Genomic DNA, 24,679 nt, shown 5'->3' with positions numbered 1-24,679 from the left:
TCCTGGGGCCCTGCACTGTGGAGTGGGGACAAGCCCTGGAAAAGAACGTAAGTGCCCCCAAGGTCTAGCCTGAGCTCCACACTCAGGAATCTATAAACACCAACTTCTAGGGAAAAGAAAAGCCCCTGTATGCCTTATTGTCGCTTGGGCCACTACTCTCCCTGCTGGGGCACCGCAGTCCTGGATGTCACACAGTTTCCTGTCCAGCTTCCTTTTACCCTCAATTCACTTCCTCACTTCCTTTTCTGATGTTGTTTATTTTAAAAAACCATCAACACCAACTCCCCTACTGAGCAGCAGTAAAACAGAGTCAGTGACAGGGAGGGAGCACAGGCCAGCCACCTCCGCCTCCATCCCATCTCTCCTGTCTAGCCCTGTCCTGCTGGCAGCTTGGTCCATGGGTGAAGAAGATGGTCCTACCATCTGTTTCCTAGTGGGCCCAACATGTGACCTCACTTACTGCTCGGACCTTAGCACATCTCTCAGAGAACAGAGGTGGGAGGGAAGACGTCTGTTAAAAATCACTGTGAGTTGGAAGATACCAGCCCACTAGAGATCCTTAAGGACAGGATCAATGTAAAAATGAGTAGACCTGGGGCTGGAGAGATGGCTCTGAGGTTAAGAACACTGCCTGTTCTTCCAGAGGTCCTGAGTTCAATTCCCAGCAACCACATGGTGGTTCACAACCATCTATAATGAGATCTGGTGCCCTCTACTGGTGTGCAGTTGTATGTGCAGGCAAAACATTTAAATAAATAAATAAAAATAAATCTTTTAAAAAAATGAGCAGACTGGGGGCTTCGTCACCACATTCATTGGAAAAAAAATGACATGATGGTCCATTTTAGTCGGTGACACCTCTTCTCTGCTTTTTTTTTTTTTAAAAGAAAAGATCAACTACAGCTTTGCCTTGTGCACCCCGTCCTGCCAGTGCCTCCTTTTCCTAACTTTCCTATCTGACTTCTTCCCCAAACTCTGGCAAGATCCTCAGTTCCTCTTCATGTTTCTGCTTCAAGAGCTCAGACTGTCGGACCCACTGCCTGTCTGCCTGAGGCTACCCCTTTCCAAGTCCTCCCCACCACCAATCGCTTCTTGGCTCCTCCGGGGATTTTGGGAATAGAAGTGATAAGATCTGGAAAGCCACTATGGCCCGCTGTAACAACAAAAGCACCCAGCCAGGATGCGCTGCAGATGGACATTCGGCAGCTAACGCTATTGTGTGGGTCAATGCTGTTAGCAAAGAGTTCTGGCTCTTGGCTGGGTGACAAGTGTGAAAAAAAAAAAGCCGGGAGAAGGGACGGTTCTCCATGCTCCCTGCCCTCTGCCCCACCACACGGCGTGCCCCAGCTGGTGGCTCTCAGCATCCCATGCCACAGGCTCATGCTCTTTTACCCTCTCATGGTGGGGATTCTGCTTGCCACGGTTCTCAGCGTGAAGATCCCTGCACATCTGTTGGCAACAAAATAGAAACTTAAAGCTCCATCCCAACTCTGTTTGGACCCGCTAAGTAACAGTGGGAAGTTTAGGCAAGAATTCAGAGTTTATATCCCCAGCCCCAGATTTCCCCAACTGACTATCCATAACCCGTGATCTGGAACAATTTTCTGTACAGCTTCCCCCCCCCCCCCATCTGCCTCCAGTGAGGCCCCCGACATAGACAAAGCACTACGGTTAGTACAAAGGTGGAACGAAATGTGTCTTTCAAACAGTGGTGTGAGATTGGAGGCGTGCGGTGAAAGGCTTAGGGGAGGCAGGCTGGCAAGGAAGCTTTTCCACAGCAGGACCCCTCAGAAAGGAAAGGTGGGGAGATGGAAACTGGGTGAACAAAGGACAGTCACAGAGCCCAGAGGAAACTCCGGGGTGGAGAGGAAGCCCTAGATAGGAGCACGGGAGCAAGGCACAGTTTCCTGGAGGGAGAGGTGCATGGAGACTAAGCTCTCTCAGTTAATACATGGGTCTGAGGGAGATCATGGAGACTCCTAGGACAGGCCTCGGTGAGCTGAGCAAAGAGCTAAGATGGCAACTGTGGGGCCAGCAAGACCATACTATCCACTAATGATGACTTGAGATGCTCATCCTTGGGGAAGTGGAAGCCAGCATCCCAGGTGGCTGCGGCCCTCATCCACTGCCGCTGACATGCTGCCACAGGTAGCAGGAGCCCGGAGCCTGCCTCCAGACTTCTCACGGCTCCCGTTCAGTTCCGGCCCGCTGCTCACCTGCAGTCTTGCACAACTCCTTGGCATCGCCACCCTATGCCTCAGACTGTAAAGTGGAGCTGATGGTGGCCTCTGGCCCACAATTACTGTGAGAACTAGTGAGATCCTGTGTGGGGCAGAACAAATGCTCAGACTGTGAGCTCGTATTCTGAGGAGGCACTGGGCAGCCACAGTGGGTAGCGTGGCTTAGTTCTTAGGCCCAGGGGCATGAAGAAGGCCTATAAAACCAGATGCATCGTTAGTGGTCACCTTTAATAGGCTACCCTTCATTATGAAAATGTCCTTTCACAAAGCCTGCCCTCAGAAGTGGCCTTTTGTTTTATGGGGCTTCAGCTCGAAGGTCAGCAAAGCCATTGTGTGTGCACAACTGTATAGGTGTGTCCGCCATAAATGTGTGCGGTCAATAGCCACACACTCTCAAAGGCAGTTCTTCAGTGATCTGCCCAGAGCCTGAACGGGTGGCTGGTTTGGTTAGACGAAGCTGTGTAAGTCAGAGGCTAGGCTGTCAGCACCAGAAGGAACCAAACCCATGCAGGAAGGCCACTGGAGCTATCGTGCGCACATCTCACTCGTTACTGCAGAAGGGACAGCAAGTGAAATGTGGCTACTTTAAGCGGGGCCCTGTAAAAAAATGTGTGCCTCTTGGAACGTCTGGGCGGTGGGTCTGAGATGAGTATAGTTTACGCCTTGGTTTGTGGCTGTCCTCCCACGACACGTACTAGAACCAGAACGTGCAGGATCTAACTGCACAGGGCCTTAACCTGAGGTCCCAACAGGGAGTGTTCGCTTGCAGCAATGAAGATTGCCTCCGCCACAAGTGATCTTTGAAAAACGTATCTTTGATAAGAGGGGTTACCGGGGTGGTCCCTAACATGTGTAGTGCAGGTAGCAGGACGGACAGGACACAGAGCATGCGGAGAGGATCACCTGCTGGCCACTGCGCGCCCGGCAGGAAGGTGGAGTAGGGGGAGGAGAGAGAGTGATCACTTTTTTGGGGCAGGTCCGAGAACGCTCCTTTTCCTGTCGCTTTTACACCAACAGACACAAACAGAAAGAACATGGTTGAAACAGGGGCCCCTGTGGAGACGGCTCCAGGAGGGATGAGGCGCATTTGCATAGTTGCGAAGCATCTCAAGAGGCCCCTTCCTTGACCACCCTCCGTGACACCTAGCTCTGCGTTCAGGGGTGACGGCTTATCACAGTCTCTAGTTCTATCGTTGGATCAGAGCACAGGTAGCCTGGGTAACTAAACGGCTGGTGAGAAGTTGGCTGCAATGCCCTCTAATGTCAAGGGTCAAGGACTTTATCAGGGAAGATGGGGACCCAAAAAATGACCGTAAACAGAGAGAAAAGGCAGACCCCATGGGATATCACATGACCTACGCACACCAGGTCACGTTATAGCAAAGCATGTTCCCCCATGCCATCTGTGGCCACACCCCATCAGTGCCTCGCTTTCTTAAGCCCCTCACCCACACACCCACAAGTTCTAAAAACTACAAATGCCAGGACACAGGCTCCGCAAATTAAGCACTAGCTGAAAGCTCATTCCTCATTCTGCCTGTACCACATACGCCCTTCTCCGAGGGTCGGTCCGTGGTTCTGAAAGACATTTCCCAGTATTGGAGAAACAATCATACATTGCGCTGGGCCTCTCTGGTACTTTCCAGGAGAGCCTGAGCTTCCTGTACCCAGACTGCTGTACAGGGAGGGGGGTGGGAGGGGTGGGGGAGGATGGGGGGGGATGAGGGGGTTGGGGGGGGCAGCTGTAAGGTCAGAGAAACATCTCCACTGTGTGTTCCCGCCTCACATGACAATCTGCTCCCAAAAACTAGGCTGCTGGTTCATGGCAGTTTGTCTGTGGGATGTACTTCTGAGAGCAAAAGGGAAGGGGAAGGGCAAAGGACGAGCCGCAGTGTTTATACTGGAAAGAACAGCCCCAAACCATCGGCAGGCAGAGCTGTTAGCCATGTTCCTCCTTCCACACGATGACCTAAGCAGGAACAGGTTCTTGTGCCAACTCTGCTGAGGGATGCCATGCTTGCCACACCTCCTGCCTCAGTAGGAACCACTTCAAGAGACACGTAACAGTGAGTCACGGTGAGGTGCGGCTGCCTGTCGGAGATGAGTGGCCAGCCAGCAGTGGCCCAGGGGGCCCCCCAGGCTCTGAGCCCCCGTTCTCTGGAGTGTCTGGACACATCTCGAGCTTTTAGGAGCTACATCTAGGAGGCCAAAGCCATAAGGTAAAGTTGAAAGTGATGAATGAGAATATTCAAGAGTCCACAGGGACAAAATGTGAGGGACAGTGTGTCAGCGCCACCCCTCTAGGCCCTTAGGTCTAATTCCCGGCTCAATGTAGCCCAAAGAACAAAGTGTTTTTGCTGCTCAGGGTCACCAAGGCTCATATCACCTGCCCATGGGCTCTTCTGACTAATCTTTCATTCCATCCTGCTATAGCCTGGGTCTGCCAGGATCTTACTGCATTGATGGTGACAGTAAAGGAGCCAGATGACAAGCTGAACAGGCAGCAGCAGCAGCAGCAGCAACAACAACAACAACAACAACAACAACAACAACAACAACAACAACGCAGTCTCTATATGGGACTTGGCACAAGGCTATGGGCTACTTAGTTTCATGAGTAGCCTGTGTGTAACCAGGTTCCTTGTGACCTCTCAAGCTGCCATATTGGTCTTCACCAGGACAGAGGCTGAGATTCGGTAGGCTCTCTGGGCCACACACACTGTCGTCTCCTTCCCAGCAGGACCAACAAAGCTGCACCAGCAGAGGCCACACACAGAGCCATACACGTCCCCGCTTGCAGGTGACACCCGACCTTCCTGCTATTCTGTTTAATCTCAGGCCCTTTCTGGGAAGAATAAGACTTTATAGCTCCAAACTCTAGCTTAGAATTCACCTATTCCCCTCCATCTTCCTGCCTTATACGGAAAGCCTTGCTTCCCCAGTTCTCCCGGATGACAAACGTCACATGGAGACAGGCTACTAAAAAGCCAATTTGGGAGCAATGCTACAGCAGTAAAAACCCAAGGGCTTACGTGCCATACCTTGATGAGTTAGTTCGCACATCCCTCCAACTACCTTCACTACCATGTTAAAAGCCTTCCTAAGAGCCTCCTTAATGCAATGGTCACGGAATCAGAGGAGCATCGCCTGTCAAGTGTTTCCCAAAGCCAGCCACTCCTCACAGTCCAGAGCCTTCCTGGCCTGCTGAGCTAGGCTTTCAGGTGGGCCAGAGCCAGGGCCAGGGATGGGGTGGAAGGCCAGTGGCAGCCCATTCTAAACCCCAGCAGTTCTTTTACCTGTTTCCACTGGGGGATGGGAGCAGGGCGACCCTGCTCTGGCAGGCAGCAGGACGGCTGGCTGACCCCACGCTCTTGTGTCGGCTATGACACACCCAGGCCACGTGTGAGTGGGGGCAGGACATGGAGACAAAACAAAATAAAAGACATTAAGGTAGAAGACGAAAAAAAGGTACCTGTGGACACACATCTGAAAACTGAAGAGGTGGGCAGGCTAACTTAACTCTTAGAAAGTTACATTAAGAAAGGAAAATAACAGTGTCCCCCAAACTAAAAGCAAGTGCAGAAATGGAGGTTGGGGGGGTGGAATGATGGGATGGGCTCTTGTTCTTGTTGTCCTTTTCCCAGACAGTGTTCTCTGGGGTCTAGACTACTACATGATTTGGAAAACTAACTCCCCCTTCGTCCCCCACCCCTGATGAGTGAGGAACACAACCTTCCACTGGAGGGCGCTCTGGCCCTGAGGTGCAGAGTCTGCAGCAATCTCTACAGTTCTGGGGGAATGCTAACACCTCTGCTGTGACACACAGAAAAGACAGGAGTGGAGTCCCTAACCCAAAGCCAGGAATGAGAAGCAAGAGCAGGGCTGCTGCCTGCCACACCCATGGGGAATTATGGTCTGTGAGAATGGAGAAGACGAAGAAAGAGAGTGAATCCTGCCCTCTCGATGTCCCTTCAGGTTACCGGGGTGCATCGTAACACAGTTCAGAGAGACCTGTGCAGAGCAAGGGAGGGACAAGACCCTGGCCACTCCAGGACAGGCGCTGTCAGATTCTCACATGTGGCTTACGGAGAACACCGTAATGGCTCACATTCCTGGAAAAGACTCGTTTCTCATGGGAGCACGGTTATTCCCAAGACCGTGAACTGTGTTTGGTCCTATCTTATTACACAGGAGGAGCAACTAAAACGCCCACCATAGCTAGAGACGGTGAAGAGCATGGGGTGCGCACACTCGGAGGATGCCTGTGAGCTAAGAAGACACAGGGGTATGCCATGGTCAAAAAAAAAAAAAAAAAAAAAAAAGGCAGAAAAGGAAGGGCGTCCTCAGAACGGCCTCCACCGCGAACACAAGAATGTCCCGAAGAAAAGTCCAGAAAGAAATGAGATAAAATTAGCAGAACTGTAGGTGCCTTAGTCGCTTCTGTTATACTTTTCAGATTTCCTCCACCAACCCATAATCTTCTTTTTCTTTTCTTGAGATGGTGTATCAAGATGTAGCCCAAGATGGCCCCAAACCCACAATCCTCCTGCCTCAGTTCCCTGAGCATTGCTTTCACACCACCACGCCAGCTGCAACTTTTGTGATTCAAGTGTGTATGTGTGTGTACATATACATACGTTCAAAATCTTCCAGAGAAATGTGTTTTAGAGCTCTCTACTGATTTTGGTCACAGACTCCTTGGACCTGAAGTGAGGTTAACGCAGCCCTGAAGGTGTAATATTCAAATAAGAGCAGGCCCAGCCCAGGAGTCTGGGTCTGTGGCAGGACACATCTCACTGCAGTGAGAGCTTCCTTCCTGTATCACGTGACCCACCCAGGAGCTGAGCTTAGGGCTTACCTGTCTCCTCACGCCAGTGGACTGAGCAGGCGCATTCTCCTCGAACTTTGCCAGCAGCTGAGTGGCCATGTACTTGACTTTGTTCTGGTTCCCGATGGCAGCATCCATTCGCCTGTCTGTCAGGGTGCTCACCAGGGTGGGTCTTTCTCCTCTATAGCTCCGGGGAGGCTCCTCCTGCCCAGTAGAAAGCACCGAAGAGTCAGGATGGGGCACAGGGAATCTGTGATGCTCTTCTTGCAGTGTGTGGGCAGGAAGTGCACAGCAGCAGCAGCAGCAGCAGCAGCATTAGGCTATCGAACAGCACCCTGCAGAGTTCTAACGTGTGGAGTTAGCAAGATCCTAGGATGCAGGGCACTAATGGGGCACACAAACTTGTGCTGGTGTCACCAGCTCTCAGCTGAGCTACTGTGCTTTGCCAAATGTGTGATCCCGTCAAGGAAAAGCCCAAGCACACGTGTGTGCACGTGCGCCCCTTGCTGCTTTCTGGAAAATAAAATGAAGGCAAAAGCACACGGAAACGGAACCTCTCATAAATGATGATTATGCAAAGACCTAGCAATGTCTTTAATGTTTGAGAATTATTAACTTAAACCAGGTCGCAGAAGAAGGCGGCTCAGTGGTTAAGAGCCAGGGTTCTAGTCCCAGCACCCACAAGACACAGCTCACAACAACCTGTACCTTCGGTTCCACGGGACCCCCTGCCCTTTGGTCTCCACAGGTACCTGCCCACACATGGTACAAATAAACTCATACAGGCATACAAACGCACACATTTAAACCAACCAACCAACCAACCAACCACGACAACTCTTACCTCCTCTGACTGGCTGGTCTTTCTCCTCTTTCCAGCCCCATCCGGATCCTTTTCCTTTTTATCCTGCACCAAGAGAAGACGCAGACAGCATCAGCCTGATCACCTCCCTTTGCCATCGGCTCTGCAGCTACTAGTGACAGGACACTGGAGTGCACGTGCCTTGGGAGAACGCTTCCGAGAGATGGTCTGTCCAAGCTTGCTCAGGAAGGAGATGGGGGACTTGGTGCTGGCTATCAGGACGGCTTTCTCCTCTGCATTCAGGTCCAAGGTGTCTGTGAACAGGAGTGAGCAATGTTTACTAAGGCCAGTGCCAAAGTCCTGAGCAGACCCACACTCCCCATACAGGGATCGGCAAGAAGGAAGTTCGCATATCTCCAGTGGGTTACAGACTAGGACAAGGCATGCAGCTCCCCAGCAGACACTGGAAAGAAAACACACACGTAGGTCCAGACACTTTCTTTTCCATGCATGCACACAAAGCCAACCCTTCCTTGCAGTTTTTTCTCTTTCAAAGATTTATTTATTATTTATACAGTATTCTGCCTGCATGTGTATCTGCCTGCCACAAGAAGGCACCAGATCGCATTACAGGTGGGTCCTGAGCCACCACGTGCTTGTTGGGAATTGAACTCAGGACCTCTGGAAGAGCAGATGGTGCTCTTAACCTCTGAGCCATCTCTGCAGCCCGCTGCCTTAAACTTCAGCTGCAGCAGCCCACACTTTTGCTCTGTAAAGGCTGGACTCTGCCTATGACCACCAGAGTAGACTGCCGAAGTTCAATTTTGATGGAGAAGACTTCAGGCTGGGGTGGAGGGCTGAGAGGTACAAGAAAGAAGGATGTCAGCTTTGGGGGTGGCCTGCAGAAACCATGCTCTTAGCTGTGTTTGAAGAGGGGCTCTCAATGAATAGGGCTATTCAAGGTTCAGGGTTTGTGTTGTAAGAAATGTACCTCCAAAGCCGGGCATGGTGGTGCATGCCTTTAATCCCAGTACTTGGGAGGCAGAGGCAGGTGGATCGCTGTGAGTTCAAGGCCAGTTTGGTCTACAAAGTGAGTCCAGGACAGCCAAGGCTAAAGAGAGAAACCTTGTGTCAAAAAACCAAAAAAAAAAAAAAAAAAAAAAAGCACCTCTAGTTAGGAAGACACTGGTGCCTATAAGGGTGTATGGACTTAAAGACAGTGTGGAGAGGACACAATTAATTGTGGATTCTAATTACTGCTGCTGCTACTACTACTACTACTACTACTAATAATAATAATAATAGTAGTAATAGTAATAGTACTAGTAATAACTGGGCAGTGGTGGCACACGCCTTTAATCCCAGCACTCGGGAGGAAGAGGTAGGTAGATCCCTGTGAGTTCGAGGCCAGCCTGGTCTACAATTCGAGTCCAGGACAGCCAAGAAACCCTGTCTTGAAAAAAACAAAAACAACAACAACAACAACAACAATATATATATATATACACACACACATATAATAATAACTATTATTATCCTCATCCTCATCATCTGTAGGGGGACACCCAAGCATGTGGGAGAGTCAGAGGGCAACTCTGTGGAGTCAGTTTTCTCCTTGTGCCCTTCTGTGGGGTCCACGGATTGAAGTTACGTTGTCAGGTTCTTACTGTCTGGTGCTCAACACCTTTACCCACTGAGCCATCTTGCTGATTATCATTCTCATATTGTACAAACATCAACTTCGATTTTGAGACTAGCAATGGGAAATAATAATGACTAATTAACTAATTGTTCAGTGCTCACCTGCCAAGGTTAGCTTTTAACACTGTGTAATGATATCCACCACTCTTTCTACATACAGGGAGATAGAAGGGTAAGGAAATTTAGTAGCCCACCCAGCGAAACAGGGGACACGCTGGAACAAAACCCAGGTCAGACACTGTGCTCAATACTTTGAAGTGCAACACTTGACCATAAGTGGTGTCCTAGGCAGCTTTGTCAACTTAACGTCACCTAGCATGCTCTGAGAGAAAGCCTCGAGTGAGTAAGTGCCTGGATCAAACTGGCCCGTGTGTGAGGTACTGTCTGATTATTAATTAATGCAGGAGGACTCAGGCCCACTGTCGGTGGAACCATCCCTAAGCAGAGATGGCCCTGGGCTGTACGAGAAAGCTAGCTAGCCATGCGCCTGTGAGCAAATGAATGAGAGAGTAAATCAGCCACCAGTGTTCCTCCACAGTTCCTGCCTTCCAGTTCCTTCCTGCTTGAGTTCCCACCCGGACTTCCTTCAGTGATGGACTGTGGCCTAGAAGTATAAGCCAAGCAAACCCTGCCCTCCCTTAAATCGCTTCTGATCATAGTTTTTATCCCAGCCACAGAAAAGAAAACTAGAACAGGTTGCGACAGGAATACTTTTTTGGAGTCTTACTGGGTGCTGGCTGAGGCAGCAGGCTGAGGAGGACCAAGGAAAAATTTCTGGGACTCTCTAAGAGGGAGAAGTTGCAAGGGACGTGAGAGAGGGAACTACTGAGAACCCAGCACAGCACAGCATCACAGAAGCTGCCACTGAGAGAGCGCACCAAGGGACATCACTGCAGGGCACTGACTAGAGGAACACCAGGTCTATGAGATGAGAAACAGAGGCCTCGGGATGTAGCTCAGTTATAAGGAGCTTACCTGATATTCACGAGACCCTAGGAACACACACACACACACACACACACACACACACACACACACACACACACACACACACACACACACACCAAGTTCATTAGGCGCCCCCTTTGCAGAAGGAATGAGTCTGAGAGGCTGGGGGAAGGTGGCAGAGTTGAGGAAAAAAGCTTTGGGCAGATTGGGTTTGCATCCTCATAGGTAGAGTGAGAACGATTTTGAAAACAGCATCCGGTTAAGAACACACTGCTGAGAAGGAACTCATGAAGCAAGGCTCTAGAGACCTCCACGCAGGGAGGGAGCTGGGATCCCACCCCTGAGCTCGCAGGTCCTCACCGCTGGAGGAGAGCGAGTCCTTGAACATCTCGTAGAACTGCGTGAGGTACATCACCATGGACAGCTTGTCGGGCTCGCCCACGGAAGCCATCTCCTTGCCGGTCATGATGGGGGAGATGCCTAGCTCCCTCTCAGCGATGTCGAAGGCCAGCTGGTTGGTCTTCTCCACGTTCTGCTCATCCAAAGAATCAAAGTCTCTGACAAACAGGACAAGGAGACACGGAATCAGTTGGGCTAACTGTCCTCAAACCGGAACACAGTACCTTGTGCTGCTGTCGTCTCTCAGCTCCGGGGCATCATCCCTGGATCGGGGAGCAGAAGAGCATTTCTGGAGCCCCATTCTTCCTGCCCCCTACCCCCGACTAAGGAACTGCACAACACCTTTGGGGGGAAATGACTAGAAGGTGAGGGGGAGGAGGACAGAGATAACTTCCAGGGACACCAACTTGTTACTCTAATGTAAACTCAGGAGGGGAACCATCCTAATATGTGTTCCCACACTCCTGTCCAAAAAACTCAGAGGAAACTCATGTCCAACAGTGACACAGCCCTGTCTGGACAGAGTTCTCGATATCCTGAGATTGTCACTTGTCCCAACAGTTCTGGTAAATTTTACTCAGCTTTCTCCTGTGGGGAAATTTAAAAACGTTCCTCAAAGCTTTTTCCGCTGCGGAACCCCCTGTGCTTTCCCAACTATCTCCATTAGGAAGCTGCCCTCCCTCCAGGCTCTAAGCTCTTGCTCCTCAAGGGGCCGCGGAGGCTTCCCCTCAGCTGACTTCACGCTGTCCCGGCAGCCCTGACTTTGTGTTAACCTACTGACCTCATGGAATTTCTTCCCCCCATTTAAAACAAATTACCTTTCTCTTAGATTAAGCCTGTTAAACCGCAAACACTCGGTCCTGAATATAGTCCAAACGTCACCGAATCGCTCCCTCAGGCCTTCTTCAGGCTCCGTGTGGATGATCTAATCGGACCCTCTACCTCCTCCTCCCCACGGCCCCCAGCCGCCTCACTACTCCTTTTTCTTCCTTCCCTTCACTTTGAGACAGAAGTGATTCACCCCACCCCACCCACCACAGCTTCAGAGACACTGCTCTCCTTCCTCACCTTTCTCCTCCAGTGTGAATGATAAAATGCGACTTTCATTTACTTTTTTTTTAAAAATCAACTTCTGGATGAGCATCATAGGCCATTTACTTTGCATCAGAAATTTCCCCATCCTTTTAGTTTTGCCTGGGAATCAAACCTGAAGCCTGGTGTCTGCTGGGCAAAGGCTACCCTTGCAACCTCTCCGTATTTATTTACTCTTTTCAGGAGATAGTTTCAACCTGAAACTCCTATCTCTCCTGCTTAAGCCTCCCAATGCTGGGACTGCAGGCACGCCTGGCTACAATTAGTTGTCTTGTGGCCCTAGGGCTCAAGCCTAGGGCCTATACCATGCGCAGCTGGTTTTACCAACTCTTGCAGCATCAGCTTGCTGACATCACAAAATAGGGGCTTTGTCTTCCAGGACTCTTTAACGAATCACTGAAACAACAGGCAAAACCTGGGCCCTTGAGTGAACCTAATGATAAAAAGGAAGGCCGCCAAGATAATCACCGTGCTGTGCTTGTCTCTGAATCTGTTTGGCTTCCATAGTAACTAGTGCCTTGGGGGCGGGGTCTGAGCGCTTTGTTCATGCGGCTGACCTGAGGCCACCCTGTTCTGTAGATGAGTGGAAAACGGGTATCAGAGGGACAGTAGGTAAGCTGATGTTTTGTGAGGCTCAGAGGAGAGTGCTTGGAAAAAGTACAACCTTTAACAAAGAAAATGACCAAGACCATCATCAATCAGGACATATCTATTGTTTTCTGTTGGGTGGAGCTAGCCAAGTGTTCTAGCCAGGTTTCCCCTGTGACCAATAGCATTGGGGAGAGAGCTAGCCAAAAATGAAGAGTTCAATCCGGGGCCAATAAACAGTTTTCCTTTCTGAAAAGTTAACAGGCCCAGGTGGGTGTTAAAACTAGTTTTTGACTTTCTGAATGCTGCGATTTTTTAAAGCTAGCTTTTTTAAAATTAATGTTGGGCCTTCTGAAGAGAGCATTTTTCCATTGTAACTCAGAGGAGGAAAAAGTATAAAATTTGCATAAGGGGCTCTGGGACCCTTGGTGAATATAAAAGGAAACACAGAATTAGTCATGACTTACATTAGATCTGGGCGGTATCTGTGGATGATGGCACACAGGGCCAGGCCACTTTTCCAAGACATAGTGAGATCTGTCACATTTACTCCCGCATAGCCATCTGTCTGCCTTTGGCACCACCCCAGCAGTTTGCTTGAACGAGCTACAGACTCTAAAACAATAAAAATAGTTACTGAAGTGTGCTTACCTCATACCATTGACAAAGCATTCACTTTGCAGGACACACATCCACTTTGAAAACTTTATGGAGGGTAGGGACAAAATGTCAGTACCATTTTCAGAAGAAAGCAGTGAGGCGTACATTTATGCCACTGGTATCGTGATAGTACAATTTTAGGTATCAACCTATCCGATTCCAGGGTCAACGCCTTAGACAGGGTGACAACGACCCGCCACACTGAAGCCATGTCCCAGCAGCACTCCTGCAGACAAGTGGATGGCAAAATGCCACCTGCTGAGCTGATACCTCACTGGCAACAGTCAAGAGCTCCCTAGAGAGTTGCCTGGCAACAGGCTGAGGAAGCCTTTGCGTCCACAGCAACACCCAGGAGATTAGATTAGAAAAAGTTTCCCTTGTAGTACCTTAAACCCAAGCAAACAAAGCCTTAGTCTCACTTCCTAAGGCCTGGGCTGAGCACCAAGGGAAGAGACTGTAGGTGACAAACACAAAGCCAGACAGACCAGCACAGTCCGAGGCCCAGGCTGGCAACCTGTGTTATACACCATCACAAGTGGAGACAATGAAAAGGCGCGCGCGCATACACACAGGTGTGCATGTGTCATGAGTTCTGCTAACACTTAAGACAGCCTCTGAGCACTGATCTGTGTTCGAGAAGGCTGTTCCTGTCCCCAAGGCAGCTGGCATTTAGTTTTGCACTACGTTATGTGGTGACTTGTGAGCAGATTAAAAAACGACTGTCCATGCTGATCCACTGTGGCGCCTTCAAACTTTTAATATGAATGATTATTACAAACTGTTGCTGTCTCTACCCACCACGTGCCAAGCACTGTGGCGAGCGCTATGCCAGAGAACTCACGACCACAACCCGAGAGCAGTGTTGTTCCTCCCAGATCAGACACAAGAAAACTGAGGTGCTGAGGTTTGAACTAATCTGCTCAAGGCCACACACTTTTCGGATAGCACAGCTGAGACTGAGAGCAGCTTGTATCTGGCTCCAAAGTCCAGGTTCTCCTGGTTCTGTGATCCACTGCCTCTGCCCCAGATTCTGGCCTTTATCACATAGAGACTACGGAGCTATTTCCTAAACGGCCTTCCTGGACCGAGTGTATTTCCCTACTCAGTCTGCTCTAAGGCACACAACCAGTTGTACTGGATGCCACTCTCCAAGGATAATCTCTGGCAGCCCATCAACACACACAAAGTACAGAACGGCCTTCACATCTGCCATGGCATGACGGTGCTGCCTCAAGACCCAGTTAAAAGGCCACCACATGTTCTACAAGTCCTCTGCCAGAACTTGACTGTGTGCATGGGTGCCCAGGAGCTTGCGTGCATTTTGTGAGGGTACTCTGTCACCATCTACGGGATCTGTAACTGATTGGTGTGGGCCACCATCCTCCAAGGTCTTCACCAGAGCAGCCGTGGTTACCAGCAAGAGACCCTTAAGGGCGGGGCTGCCAAGGTCCGGATGTCCCCTCATAGGAAGGAGACACCTCCTCCCAGCTTTACAGAATTTTGTCCCAGGTGCTTAGTCTTAGGGGATGCTAGAGCATCAAGGAGGCAGAAGGTCAACTGAAAAGGTCACCAGTGTCTCTGTAGGTAAGCTTAATAATTCACTGGTTCACAGGGCTACGCTTGAGTGGACTCATTACTTTTGTCAATTGTTGGTTCCCTGTATCTCCCCAGGAAGAGTTCATGAAACAATAATTTACCTCTGTATTCTTTTTTTTTTTTTTTTAGTTTTTCAAGACAGGGTTTCTCTGTGTATCTTTGACTGTCCTGGACTCACTTTGTAGACCAGGCTGGCCTCGAACTCACAGAGATCTGCCTGCCTCTGCCTGAGTGCTGGGGATTCTTTTTTTTTTTTTAATTTTTAAAATTTAATTTTATTATTTATTCAGATTACATCTCAATTGTTATCCCATCACTTGTATCCTCCCATTCCTCCCTCCTTCCCACCCTATTCCCTTCCCCTAGGTTTATGACCAAGGGGGACCTCCTCCCCCACTATATGGTCATAGGCTATCAAGTCTCATCTTGGTAGCCTGCTTATTCTTTCTTTGCTGGGATCCTTACACTGCGTTGGACCACAGTAGTTCTCTGTGTGTGAGGACTGTTCTGAGCATTTCAGGACGCATAAGCAACGTCCCTGAGTTCTCTCCACTAGATGCCACTAGCAAACCTACCCCAGTCCTGACAGTCAAAACATACCCTGGTAACATAGGCAACCGTCTAAGGCCCCCAGGGGTGTAACCACTGGCCGCAGCCCAGGCCCTTTGTCACCGAGATGGCTTGACAGATGAGTACCGACTTCTTTAAACAGGGTTGGCCGTTACTGGGACTCACCATTGCGAGTCAGCTTGGGAGTGGTCCGGGAATTCACCAGGTTCTCCATTTCCAGATGAATATCTTTTGTTTCTCCGCTATCATATAAATGGCGCACCTGGCAGAAAGTTGAAAGGTGGAAAAGGAAAAGGAAAATCAAACCCTGAATAACAAACCTCACTTAAAAGAAGAGCGACCCAAAGGAAGGCTATAAAAGCAAGCTGGGAGTAAAGTCTATATATTTCTTTTTACTTTCTGGCAGCGCTGGGGGCTGAGGTTAGGGTCTGGCATGGCTAAGTGGAGCTATACGTCTCATGGTAAAGCTTAGGCAGAATCTACGCGATGACCTTAGAGCTTCAATCAAACGAGGTTACGGAGACACGCAAAACCTGAACAACGTAAGCAGCTGTGTTGAACGTGGTGGCCGTGGCGGTGACTCTACTCTGGTGCCACCTGCCTTCGGCATATTTATAAGCGCTGTTTAAACGGATACAGAAACCTGTGCACACCATGCAGACAGGGGGCAAAGAAGAAACTCCTCTAGAACACGGATGGATGTGGGAAGCAGCCGCTTCCTGATGCGTCCTGCTCCTCGAGGCTGCTGTGCTCGCTCCGTAGGATGCCACTCTCCACAAGCAGGCCGCTTTACGGAGTCTGGAGGACTCAGTACTAACGCTAGCAAATGCTGACAACACCACCTTCCTGCAGAGAGTACCTCAGCCTTTCAAAGCCATTTCAGAGAGCAGTCTCACCTGCCTGACAGTGATGCTGTGGGCAGGCAGGGGCTATCACTACACGTCTCAGCTGGAAACTTAGGAGCAGAGAGAGAGAAACCCACGGGTGGTGGGTGTGATGTCGTCAGTGACAGTCACCCATCCCGACTACAGAACTGGCTGGTTCCCTTTCCCATACTCTGGTTGGAATTAGGAGGTGCAGGGTGAAGTTCTAGGTCTATTGCTTTTGTCACTCTGATCTACAGGTCATTAAAACAACAACAACAGCAAAAACAAAAACAACCCCCCCCCTTGCTTAGCCAGGCATGGTGGCTCACGACTGTATCTCCAGCACTCAGGAAGCTGATTCGTGAGCATCATCACCAGTTCAAAGCCAGCCTGGGCTTTGTAGTGAGCTTGGGTTACAGCACATTCAGGCCGCCCCAACCCAATCCCAAACTCTTAACTGATGAGCCAAAAAGACAAAGAAGGAAGGACTGGCCCTCCGTGATGAATGTGTTAATGGGAAATAATTGCTTTCAACACTAGAGACATAAATTCGAATTACTTAGTGTGTGTTGTATAACACATGCAGCTGCAAGTATCCCTGTTGGAATATTTACTATATGACAAAACATGCAGCCACAGGCATCCCTATTGGGCTATATATTATATGACAACACACAGCTGCAGGCATCCCTATTGGGCTATATATTATATGATAACACATGCAGTTTACATATATATCCCTATCCGGTCTGTGGACCAGAGTTATGAGCATCCAGAACATAGGCCGAGGTGCACACACTGACAAGAAGGCTCTTACCTGGCTTGGCCTGAGGAAGTTGATGTTAATATTGGGATACCTAGTGACAGGGTCGATGCTGTACTGGCTGAAGTTCTTGCTCACATTCTCAGGGGTGGTCTGAGGCAGCAACCTGTAAATGCTTTCCCTGCAATGACAAACAGCACTGTGCTCACATGCAGTGACATACAACACTGTGCCCACAGCAGTGACAAGCACCATATTACCTGACAAGGCAGCCAAGGCAGGGAAGTATAAAAGACTTTGGGACTCTGAACTAGGAAAGCAGCTGAGCACTGCACGCAAGGCATAACAGGCCATCCTAGTAGAAGCTAAGAAGACAATAGCACTTAGAGCAATGTGCACTAAGGAGGCCCAGCTCAAGAGGCTTCAGTGGGGAACAATATTAGCAATGGGCTAAAAGCCATTTTTATAATATTTTGGTGAAAAACAACAAAAAAAAAAGGGCTTTTTGCCCTTGTCCTAAGAGTCTGCCTGAGGCTAAATTGGAAAGTTTGGGACTAATTTTGTTGGCAGAAGAGATTTCAAGTCAGCCTAAAAATGACTCCGTCACATGCTTATTAGTAACCATTCTTACTCAGCTCTACAATGAAAGGGAGCAAACGGACGGGGGGTGTGTGTGGGGGGAATCTAAAAGAAAAAGAAAGAAAGAAAGAAATGCAAAATATACAGTTTGAGGAGAATAAGAGCACAAGAAAATTTAATGTTGGCACCAAGGCTTGTGCTGACCGAGATAAAGAGAGGCCTGGTGTGAAATGGGGAAGGGGAATGGTGCCCTCAGGGCGACGTCCCAACCCACTACCCAGCAGCTGGTGAAAGGAAAAGGCCTAAGGAATTTTCTGCTCCTAAAAAGCAACAAGTCAAAGCTGCTGCAGATGTGGCGAAAGCAGGGGCCAGGCTCCATCCCAGGTGGGCAGCTGAGCTTGGCAACATCAGCCTCCAAGCCCAGGCTTTAGAGTCATCAAGGGTATATGGTGTACAGAGTAAAGGCACTGTACCATCTTCCTCGGAGGTTAAGGAGAGCTGTAGAGGCCAGGTATATGGTATGGGTGTCTCTGCACGCAGGCCCTGGGGGGGGAGGGGGGGCGCCTGAAGCTGTGGAAGTGAAGCTGAGCTGTGTGCTAAAGATCCCAGGATGCTGGAAGGGACAGAACCTTGGGGCGTCTGTCAGGGAGAGCGGCCCAGTTTGGGTTGCAGGCAGCATGGCTGAAGGATGGAGCTTTCCAAACCCTTTGCCATTAGCCATGGAGCTACAAGAGCTGGTGTTTGTCCTGTGGGTACCTGGTCTTGCTTTGGTCTGGTATTTCCCCATTATACCCCCATCCTGTCACTTCTGAATGGTATGTATATTCTGTGTCAGAAGTATATAATTTGCTTTTTGATTTTATAGAGGCTTACAATTAAAAGACAGCTTTGAATCTTTTTAAACAGTGTTGAGACTGTGATAGACATTTTGGGATAAATGGGAGTGTTTCGCATTAGGACATAGCCACAGGCCTACGGGAGGCAGGGAGTAAATGTGGTGGTTTCAATGAGAATGGTCCGTAAAGGCTTTTTATGTCTGAGCACTCTGTCTGTCTCTAGCTGGTGGAACCGTCTGGGAAGGATCAGGAGCCCTGTTGGAGGAGGTGTCACTGGGGGGTGGACCTGGGGGTTTCAAAAACCCAAGCCTTTCCTATTTAGCTCTCACTACTGCTTCCTGCGTGTGGATCCGATGTGAGCCCTCAGCTCCTGCTGCAGCGCCATGCCTGCTTGCCTGATGCCATGCTCCCTGCCTTGACGGTCCCTCTGAAACTGTATGGCCCCCGAATAAACCTTTTCTTCTGTAAGCTGCCTTGGCCATGGTATTTTGTCACAACAACAAAAATGTCACCGAGACACAGAGTAACATCAATTATCAGTTTCATCCAGGAATTCCCACACTCTGTTTCTCCTGTGCAGGGTAAACAGGAAGTAAACCCTAGTGTCCTTGCCTCATTTTACAACCGTCTGCTTCCAAACACCTGACATTCTTGGGGGTGCTCAGGAGACAATCCTGAGTGCTCTGGGGCTTCCCTTTCAGCCGGTTTCCAATGTTTGTCACCAGCGTGTCCCCACCGCCATGCTGGCTTCCGGAACACAGCCGCCAATGTGCTGCCTCTGAGCATTTGCTCACATGATTAATGGAAAGGAATCAGGACCAGTCAATGGTGCACAAAGGTGCAGATATCATATGTCAACAGTAGATGAGGTGGTGGGGGGCAGTTACAAGAACAGTGTGTGCAGATCGCCCTGAGGTTCCTATGATTTTAACCAAACAGTACCTTGTCTTTCCTCTACTTAGACATGAAAGCATCTTTTAAAAAAAAAAAAAAAGCACAAAAGAACAAGGTGGCAGAAGATCTTGCACTTGGCTGAGGAGTAAGTAACTGGGCCGACTCCCCAGTCCTGTAAGAGGCACCCATGGCTCTTTCACATTACCTCTCTGCCAGGACTTCCAAGGGGCTGGTGCCCAGAGACCAGCTTCGAACCATCCAGGCAGAGTCCATAGCAGCCAGAAAGCCCCGGGCTATTCCTGTTCCCATTGGCCAGAAAGGCTGCAAAGGTGATAGACACAGAGTTAAAGTACCTCAGCTATTAAAGAGCGGAAGTAAGCCAGTGGCCCAAGGGCCCGTCCTCACTGCTCTCTTTGCTGGTGCAGCCCCTGTAAGGGTCTCTGCCCACCCACATCCCTGGACACCCAGACCTATTTACCACCCTCGATCTACCACTCAATTCTCCGCCCCTTTTCAGTACTCACCTCCAGGAGGCTGTCCCCAACCAGAGCCACTAGTAACTGGTGTCCGTTCTGCTCCCGCACCAGGGCGGCGTTCTCAGAGGCGTACATACAGGTGAAGTCGAACATGGCCACGTCGGGCTGCCCGTAGTGATTGATGGCGAAATCCAGGGAAGGCAGCTGCTGCTGGGTGGAGAAGTCTGCAGCCTCCCGGGCATAGTTCAGCAGGGCCTCCTGGTCCACGTTCTCCCGGGAAAGCAGCAGCTCCGTGTCTGTATAGTCCTGTGCAGGAAGAGCAAAGGCAGAGATGGAGCAGCCCAAGAAGGGAAGCTGCGTGGCCAGATAGAACCCCACAACCAACCCCAAACATGACCTCATCTCATGGTGCTTTCCTCCCTAAGATGGTTTTACATTCTAAACTGGACCTTTTATACCAATTAAAAAGAACTGGGGGGGGGGGAATGAGGGAGGGTGGGGGCTTTGCTGCCTAAAAAGATCTGGCTTTTCCACTCACTTGGAGCAAATCTCTACTGTGATCCTGACCTATCACAGCTGTTACAGTTATCCAACAAAAGAGTCACAGAGTGGCACCTTGTAAACTGAAAGGGCATTTTTAAAGTTTGTGATAGTTTCCATCATCACTTCGATCTGGGTGTCTGACAGCTTTTGGCGGCAAGAAATTCAGACTTATCACCCCTCCACCAAGGGGGGGAAAAACCTGTAAGCTTTAGTGCAAAGAGAAGTGCAGTATGGAGCAGACCAGGTCCAGGAAGATGAGAAGGCTCACACTGACAATGAACCAGAGATTTCCAAATCGTGTATGGAGGACTGTGCAAGGCTCTATGAACATCCACCAGCCAACAAAGAGGACACTAGCACAAAAGGGGCTTTCCACATAAAGTCTGAGAATCCCCTGCTCTGCTTTGGAGGTTCCTGTGAACCTGTCCAATCCCCTAAAGAGGGGCCCCCGGGTGTCCCCTAATGGCACTCAATTACAGTTATGAGCTGTCCAAAGCCAAACCACAAATGCTCAAGTCGGTCCTGGAAACATTGTTTGTTTAGTGTTAAGTGGCCACGATGGCTTTAGCATTTAGCAATAGGATCCTGTTAGACTACAGAAATGGGGGGGCACGGGGTGCAAAGTAAACCAGACCCCAGCATTCCAGATTGCTCTTAGTTTTAGCTGGTAACTCAGCTCTGCATGGACGGCTGGTCTGAGTTTTCACTCTGTCCTTAGGCACCTCTGCTGTACAGCTATAGAAGAGACCAGCTAATGAACTAGCCAGCTGTATGGAGCATTTAGCCAAACACGCCTTGCTTTTGTTTGGCAGGGTGTTCTGAACCAAGAGTTTTGTCTCAATGCTCTCCATACACCACGGGGCTGCCACGCTGAGATGCAGACGCGACGTTCACCACCGAAAGGAGACTTTGTGTCGCAAGCACGTGCTTGTCGCCTCTCTCCCCAGTCTGCTTTAGATAGAGCAGCAGTGTGACTCACTCTTAAGGGGTCTGATGTGCCACACAAAGAGCTCCCTAAGAGCTGACTGGGGGCTGGTGGGAACTGCACAGGGCCAAGTCAGCACACTTGAGGCTTCTCCTATCCATTCATCACGTGGAGACAATTAATCCTCACATCCAGATCTGTGAGACCAAGTGAGACCCAGCCAGGCTCCTTAAGGAGCCACCCTGGGATGTAGACTGCAGGTCATCAGCTCAGGGTAGATCATGCAATTAGTCCCCCAGAAAAAGGGCTGAGCTGCAATGGGCTAAGGAGAGACAGTAGGCCTTTGCTGTCAACTAGAAAGAGCCTTAAATATACCCCGAATCTGGTCAGGTCAGTGTGCCCTGGACCTCTAGGAACCACATCTACAGTAAAACCTGAGTTCCTGTCAGGCTCCTATAAACACCAAGTGCTGCTTCTTGGTCCAACACTCCTCACCCTGCACTGCCCCCCGCCCCACACACAGAAGACTTACTAAAGTGGGGCCTGGAGGTGCAGGCTTATAATCTCAGCTACTTAGAGGTTAAGGCACGATGATTACATGTTCAAGGCTTGCCTGGGCTATGGAGCTATTTTGAGGACAGCCTGAGCGCCTTAGAAAAGAGCCTGTCGAGAGAGGTAGCTCCATGCCAGAGTTCTTGCCTAGAGATGCACAAGGCCCTCGGCTCGGTCCCCGTCACTGTGTGGGGGGAGTAGTGGGTGTGAGAGGGCAGACTGATCGATGGTTGTCATGTATGGAATCCACTGTACCTAGTTAACCTGGCTAATTATACATGACATGGTATCTAACACTTACTAGAACACAGTGGAAGAGCAGGAGAGGGGAGAGAGGAAGGGGCTGGGCTCATTAAACAATAGTGGCCATGTTGGGAACTGTTAAAGCTAATCATAATCACAGCCACATAGGCCCTGTCAGCTCTCCTACTTACAGTTTCAAGTTTTTATATGATGCTTTGTTGTTGTTTGTTTGCTTTTTTTGTTTTTTGTTTTTTTGTGGGTTTTTGTGGTTTTTCAAGACAGGGTTTCTCTGTGTAGCCTTGATTGTCCTGGGCTCGCTTTGTAGACCAGGCTGGCCTTAAACTCACAGAGGTGCACCCGCCTCTGCTTCCCGAGCGCTGGGATTAAAGGCGTGCGCCGCCACACCCATCCAATAGAAACATTTTTAAGTTAAACTAATAAATAGCATGGGTTTCCAGATGTGTTTCAGTGTCACTTTTATTCCCTTACAGGAAAAACCCATGAGACTATAACATTCTTCTTAGTGATGCCACCAAGCAGCTGAACAAAACTGTGGCCTGAGAGAAAGCCAGTGCTCACATGCAGTATCACCCCTTTGTCCAGTAAGCTCTGCTTTTTGGCCGTCATAACGAAGTAGTGAGTGTCATCCTTGTAGTAGACGATGTTCTCTAAGTCAATACCTGCAACCAGAAGACAGACGAGTGAGGATTCGTGGAGACTGGGACATTAGGGAATCCACAAGGCTGGACACAGGGCTCACAGAAAGGGGCTGAAGAGTACCAGGCAGGGAAGCTGTCTAGGCTCAGACCCTCACTTCCTGCACAGCACACGGAGATCCAGGTTTGTTTTCTTTTTGTGCTGCCCTATAACTCACTCAGCATCCTAGGTTATCCTAGAAACAACGACCAATAGTAAACAAAGACACCACAATGGGAAAAGTAAAACAAAGGAGAGGCCAATCTACAAAAGGGGATGATTGATTGATTGATTGATTTTTTTTTCTGAGACAGGGTTTCTCTGTGTAGCCTTGGCTGTCCTGGATTCACTTGGTAGACCAGGTGGCCTTGAACTCACAGCGAACCACCTGTCTCTGCCTCCATGAGTGCTGGGATTACAGGTGTGCGACCTGGCGGATGATGGCTTATTTACCAGGTGAAACCTCTTTCATCACGGAAGCTGGAGGCATCTCCTAGATTTCTAGCAGGATAGATGCCTAAACGCAGAGAGAGGAATATTGAATTTTTTTACTCAGCTAACCTGAAAGATATATGGAATGCAAGGAAATCAAGCTCTAGAAAGCAGAATGGAGGTATTTGTTGTTGTTGTTGTTGTTGTTGCTGTTTAATTTTGTTTTAGTGCAGCAAAATATCTAGCTCAATCCATCATAAAATGGTCACACACAGTCCCACTCCCCTGCAGCAATGGCCGCTGATGATTGCAGATGACCTCAGACAAGGCCAATAGTGACACCAAAGGTCAACAAAAGCAGCCAACAGGCAGTCTGCTCAGCTGGCAGCAAACCTGGCTCATGAGGTAGCAGCAGGAGGGGCTGGGGGGGGATGAGTTGGCGGAAGGTAAACCAAACAAAAACAGAGCAGCCTGGTCACCTCAGCGCTGAGAACTGGCAGTTGCAGTCGTGTGGGAACACGCTAAAAACAAAGGATGGCAGTGACCAAAAGGACAGAGGGCGAAGGACTGAGCCTTGACATCCACGGCTACCCACACCTACAAGCCCTGGGCTCCGGAGGCACTGACAACCAACCTGTGGCTTCTCTTAGCTCCTGGAAAAATTTCTGGTTGAATATAAAAGCCACACCACTGATCTCCTCCACTTTGGCCTCGGCTGTTGTGTTGCGGTTGATGAAGTTTGCCGTAATGGCGATGGCCAGCTTGCCACGAAATTCCTTCCGGCGAAATCCTAGCGGGAAGAAGAGAAGGGGTGAGGGCTTCCAATGAGAATATGGGGGGTGTGGGGGGGGGCAGAATCAGGGAAAGTAAGCTGCTCGCCCAACAGGAATGAAACAACTCAGGAGGGAAGTCCCGCCCATTATCACGAACAACGTTTTATTCAGTACTAAAGGTTACCCTTAAAGTGTGTGTGTGTGTGTGGGGGGTGCTGTGAGCCCCCGCACATTGGTGCACAGGCTAAAAGGGATTGTCTCCTTGTGTCCTGTGGGAAATATCCCTAGCCAGCACTGACTGGACAGCACACAAGCAAATTTTTAGGGATATGGTCTCCGGGGCAGGTCAGCCTTCAATCTGTGATGAGCCAGGCAAAGGAGAGGAGGCCAAAGCCGGTACCTTCTAGGGTGTTCCTACGTCCGTCCCCACCGATGATCACTTCAAATTCATATTCTGATACGGGATGAGTTTTGGGGTGCACCAATGCTCGCCATCCTATCCCTGTGGACCAAAAGCAACACGAAGGTCACAGCACAGACTAAATCGTACCCAGACATACAGATCACACCAAATTCAGAGTGGTACACATAATACTGAACAAGGGGTGGCCTCAGGCAGAAAGTTTTAACAAGAGAGCTCACAAAGACGCTTTCTTTACCTTCGCACTTTCTGTAAT

At 49.7% G+C, this 24,679-nt stretch overlaps 1 protein-coding gene across 1 annotated transcript in view; it reads right to left on the bottom strand.

Annotated features, from left to right (window-relative positions):
* The window catches only part of MICAL3 (microtubule associated monooxygenase, calponin and LIM domain containing 3), a 183,095-nt gene that overhangs the window by 83,047 nt on the left and 75,369 nt on the right, over positions 1 to 24,679 (bottom strand). Inside the window, exons 5-19 of the mRNA XM_084766098.1 lie at positions 24,403 to 24,504; positions 23,864 to 24,019; positions 22,681 to 22,781; positions 19,887 to 20,144; positions 19,568 to 19,683; positions 17,108 to 17,234; positions 15,590 to 15,686; positions 13,066 to 13,213; positions 10,880 to 11,076; positions 8,072 to 8,184; positions 7,913 to 7,975; positions 7,099 to 7,272; positions 5,537 to 5,620; positions 3,144 to 3,242; positions 1,393 to 1,449 (exon numbers count right to left, since the gene is read on the bottom strand). Coding sequence (XP_084622224.1) covers positions 1,393 to 1,449; positions 3,144 to 3,242; positions 5,537 to 5,620; positions 7,099 to 7,272; positions 7,913 to 7,975; positions 8,072 to 8,184; positions 10,880 to 11,076; positions 13,066 to 13,213; positions 15,590 to 15,686; positions 17,108 to 17,234; positions 19,568 to 19,683; positions 19,887 to 20,144; positions 22,681 to 22,781; positions 23,864 to 24,019; positions 24,403 to 24,504 — 1,892 coding nt within the window. The remainder of the gene's footprint in view (positions 1 to 1,392; positions 1,450 to 3,143; positions 3,243 to 5,536; positions 5,621 to 7,098; positions 7,273 to 7,912; positions 7,976 to 8,071; positions 8,185 to 10,879; positions 11,077 to 13,065; positions 13,214 to 15,589; positions 15,687 to 17,107; positions 17,235 to 19,567; positions 19,684 to 19,886; positions 20,145 to 22,680; positions 22,782 to 23,863; positions 24,020 to 24,402; positions 24,505 to 24,679) is intronic.

Source organism: Acomys minous (genome assembly GCF_964271855.1).
Source record: "Acomys minous genome assembly, chromosome: 17".
In the NCBI taxonomy this organism is placed as follows: domain Eukaryota; kingdom Metazoa; phylum Chordata; class Mammalia; order Rodentia; family Muridae; genus Acomys; species Acomys minous.
This window is presented reverse-complemented; position numbering and strand designations above follow the sequence as displayed.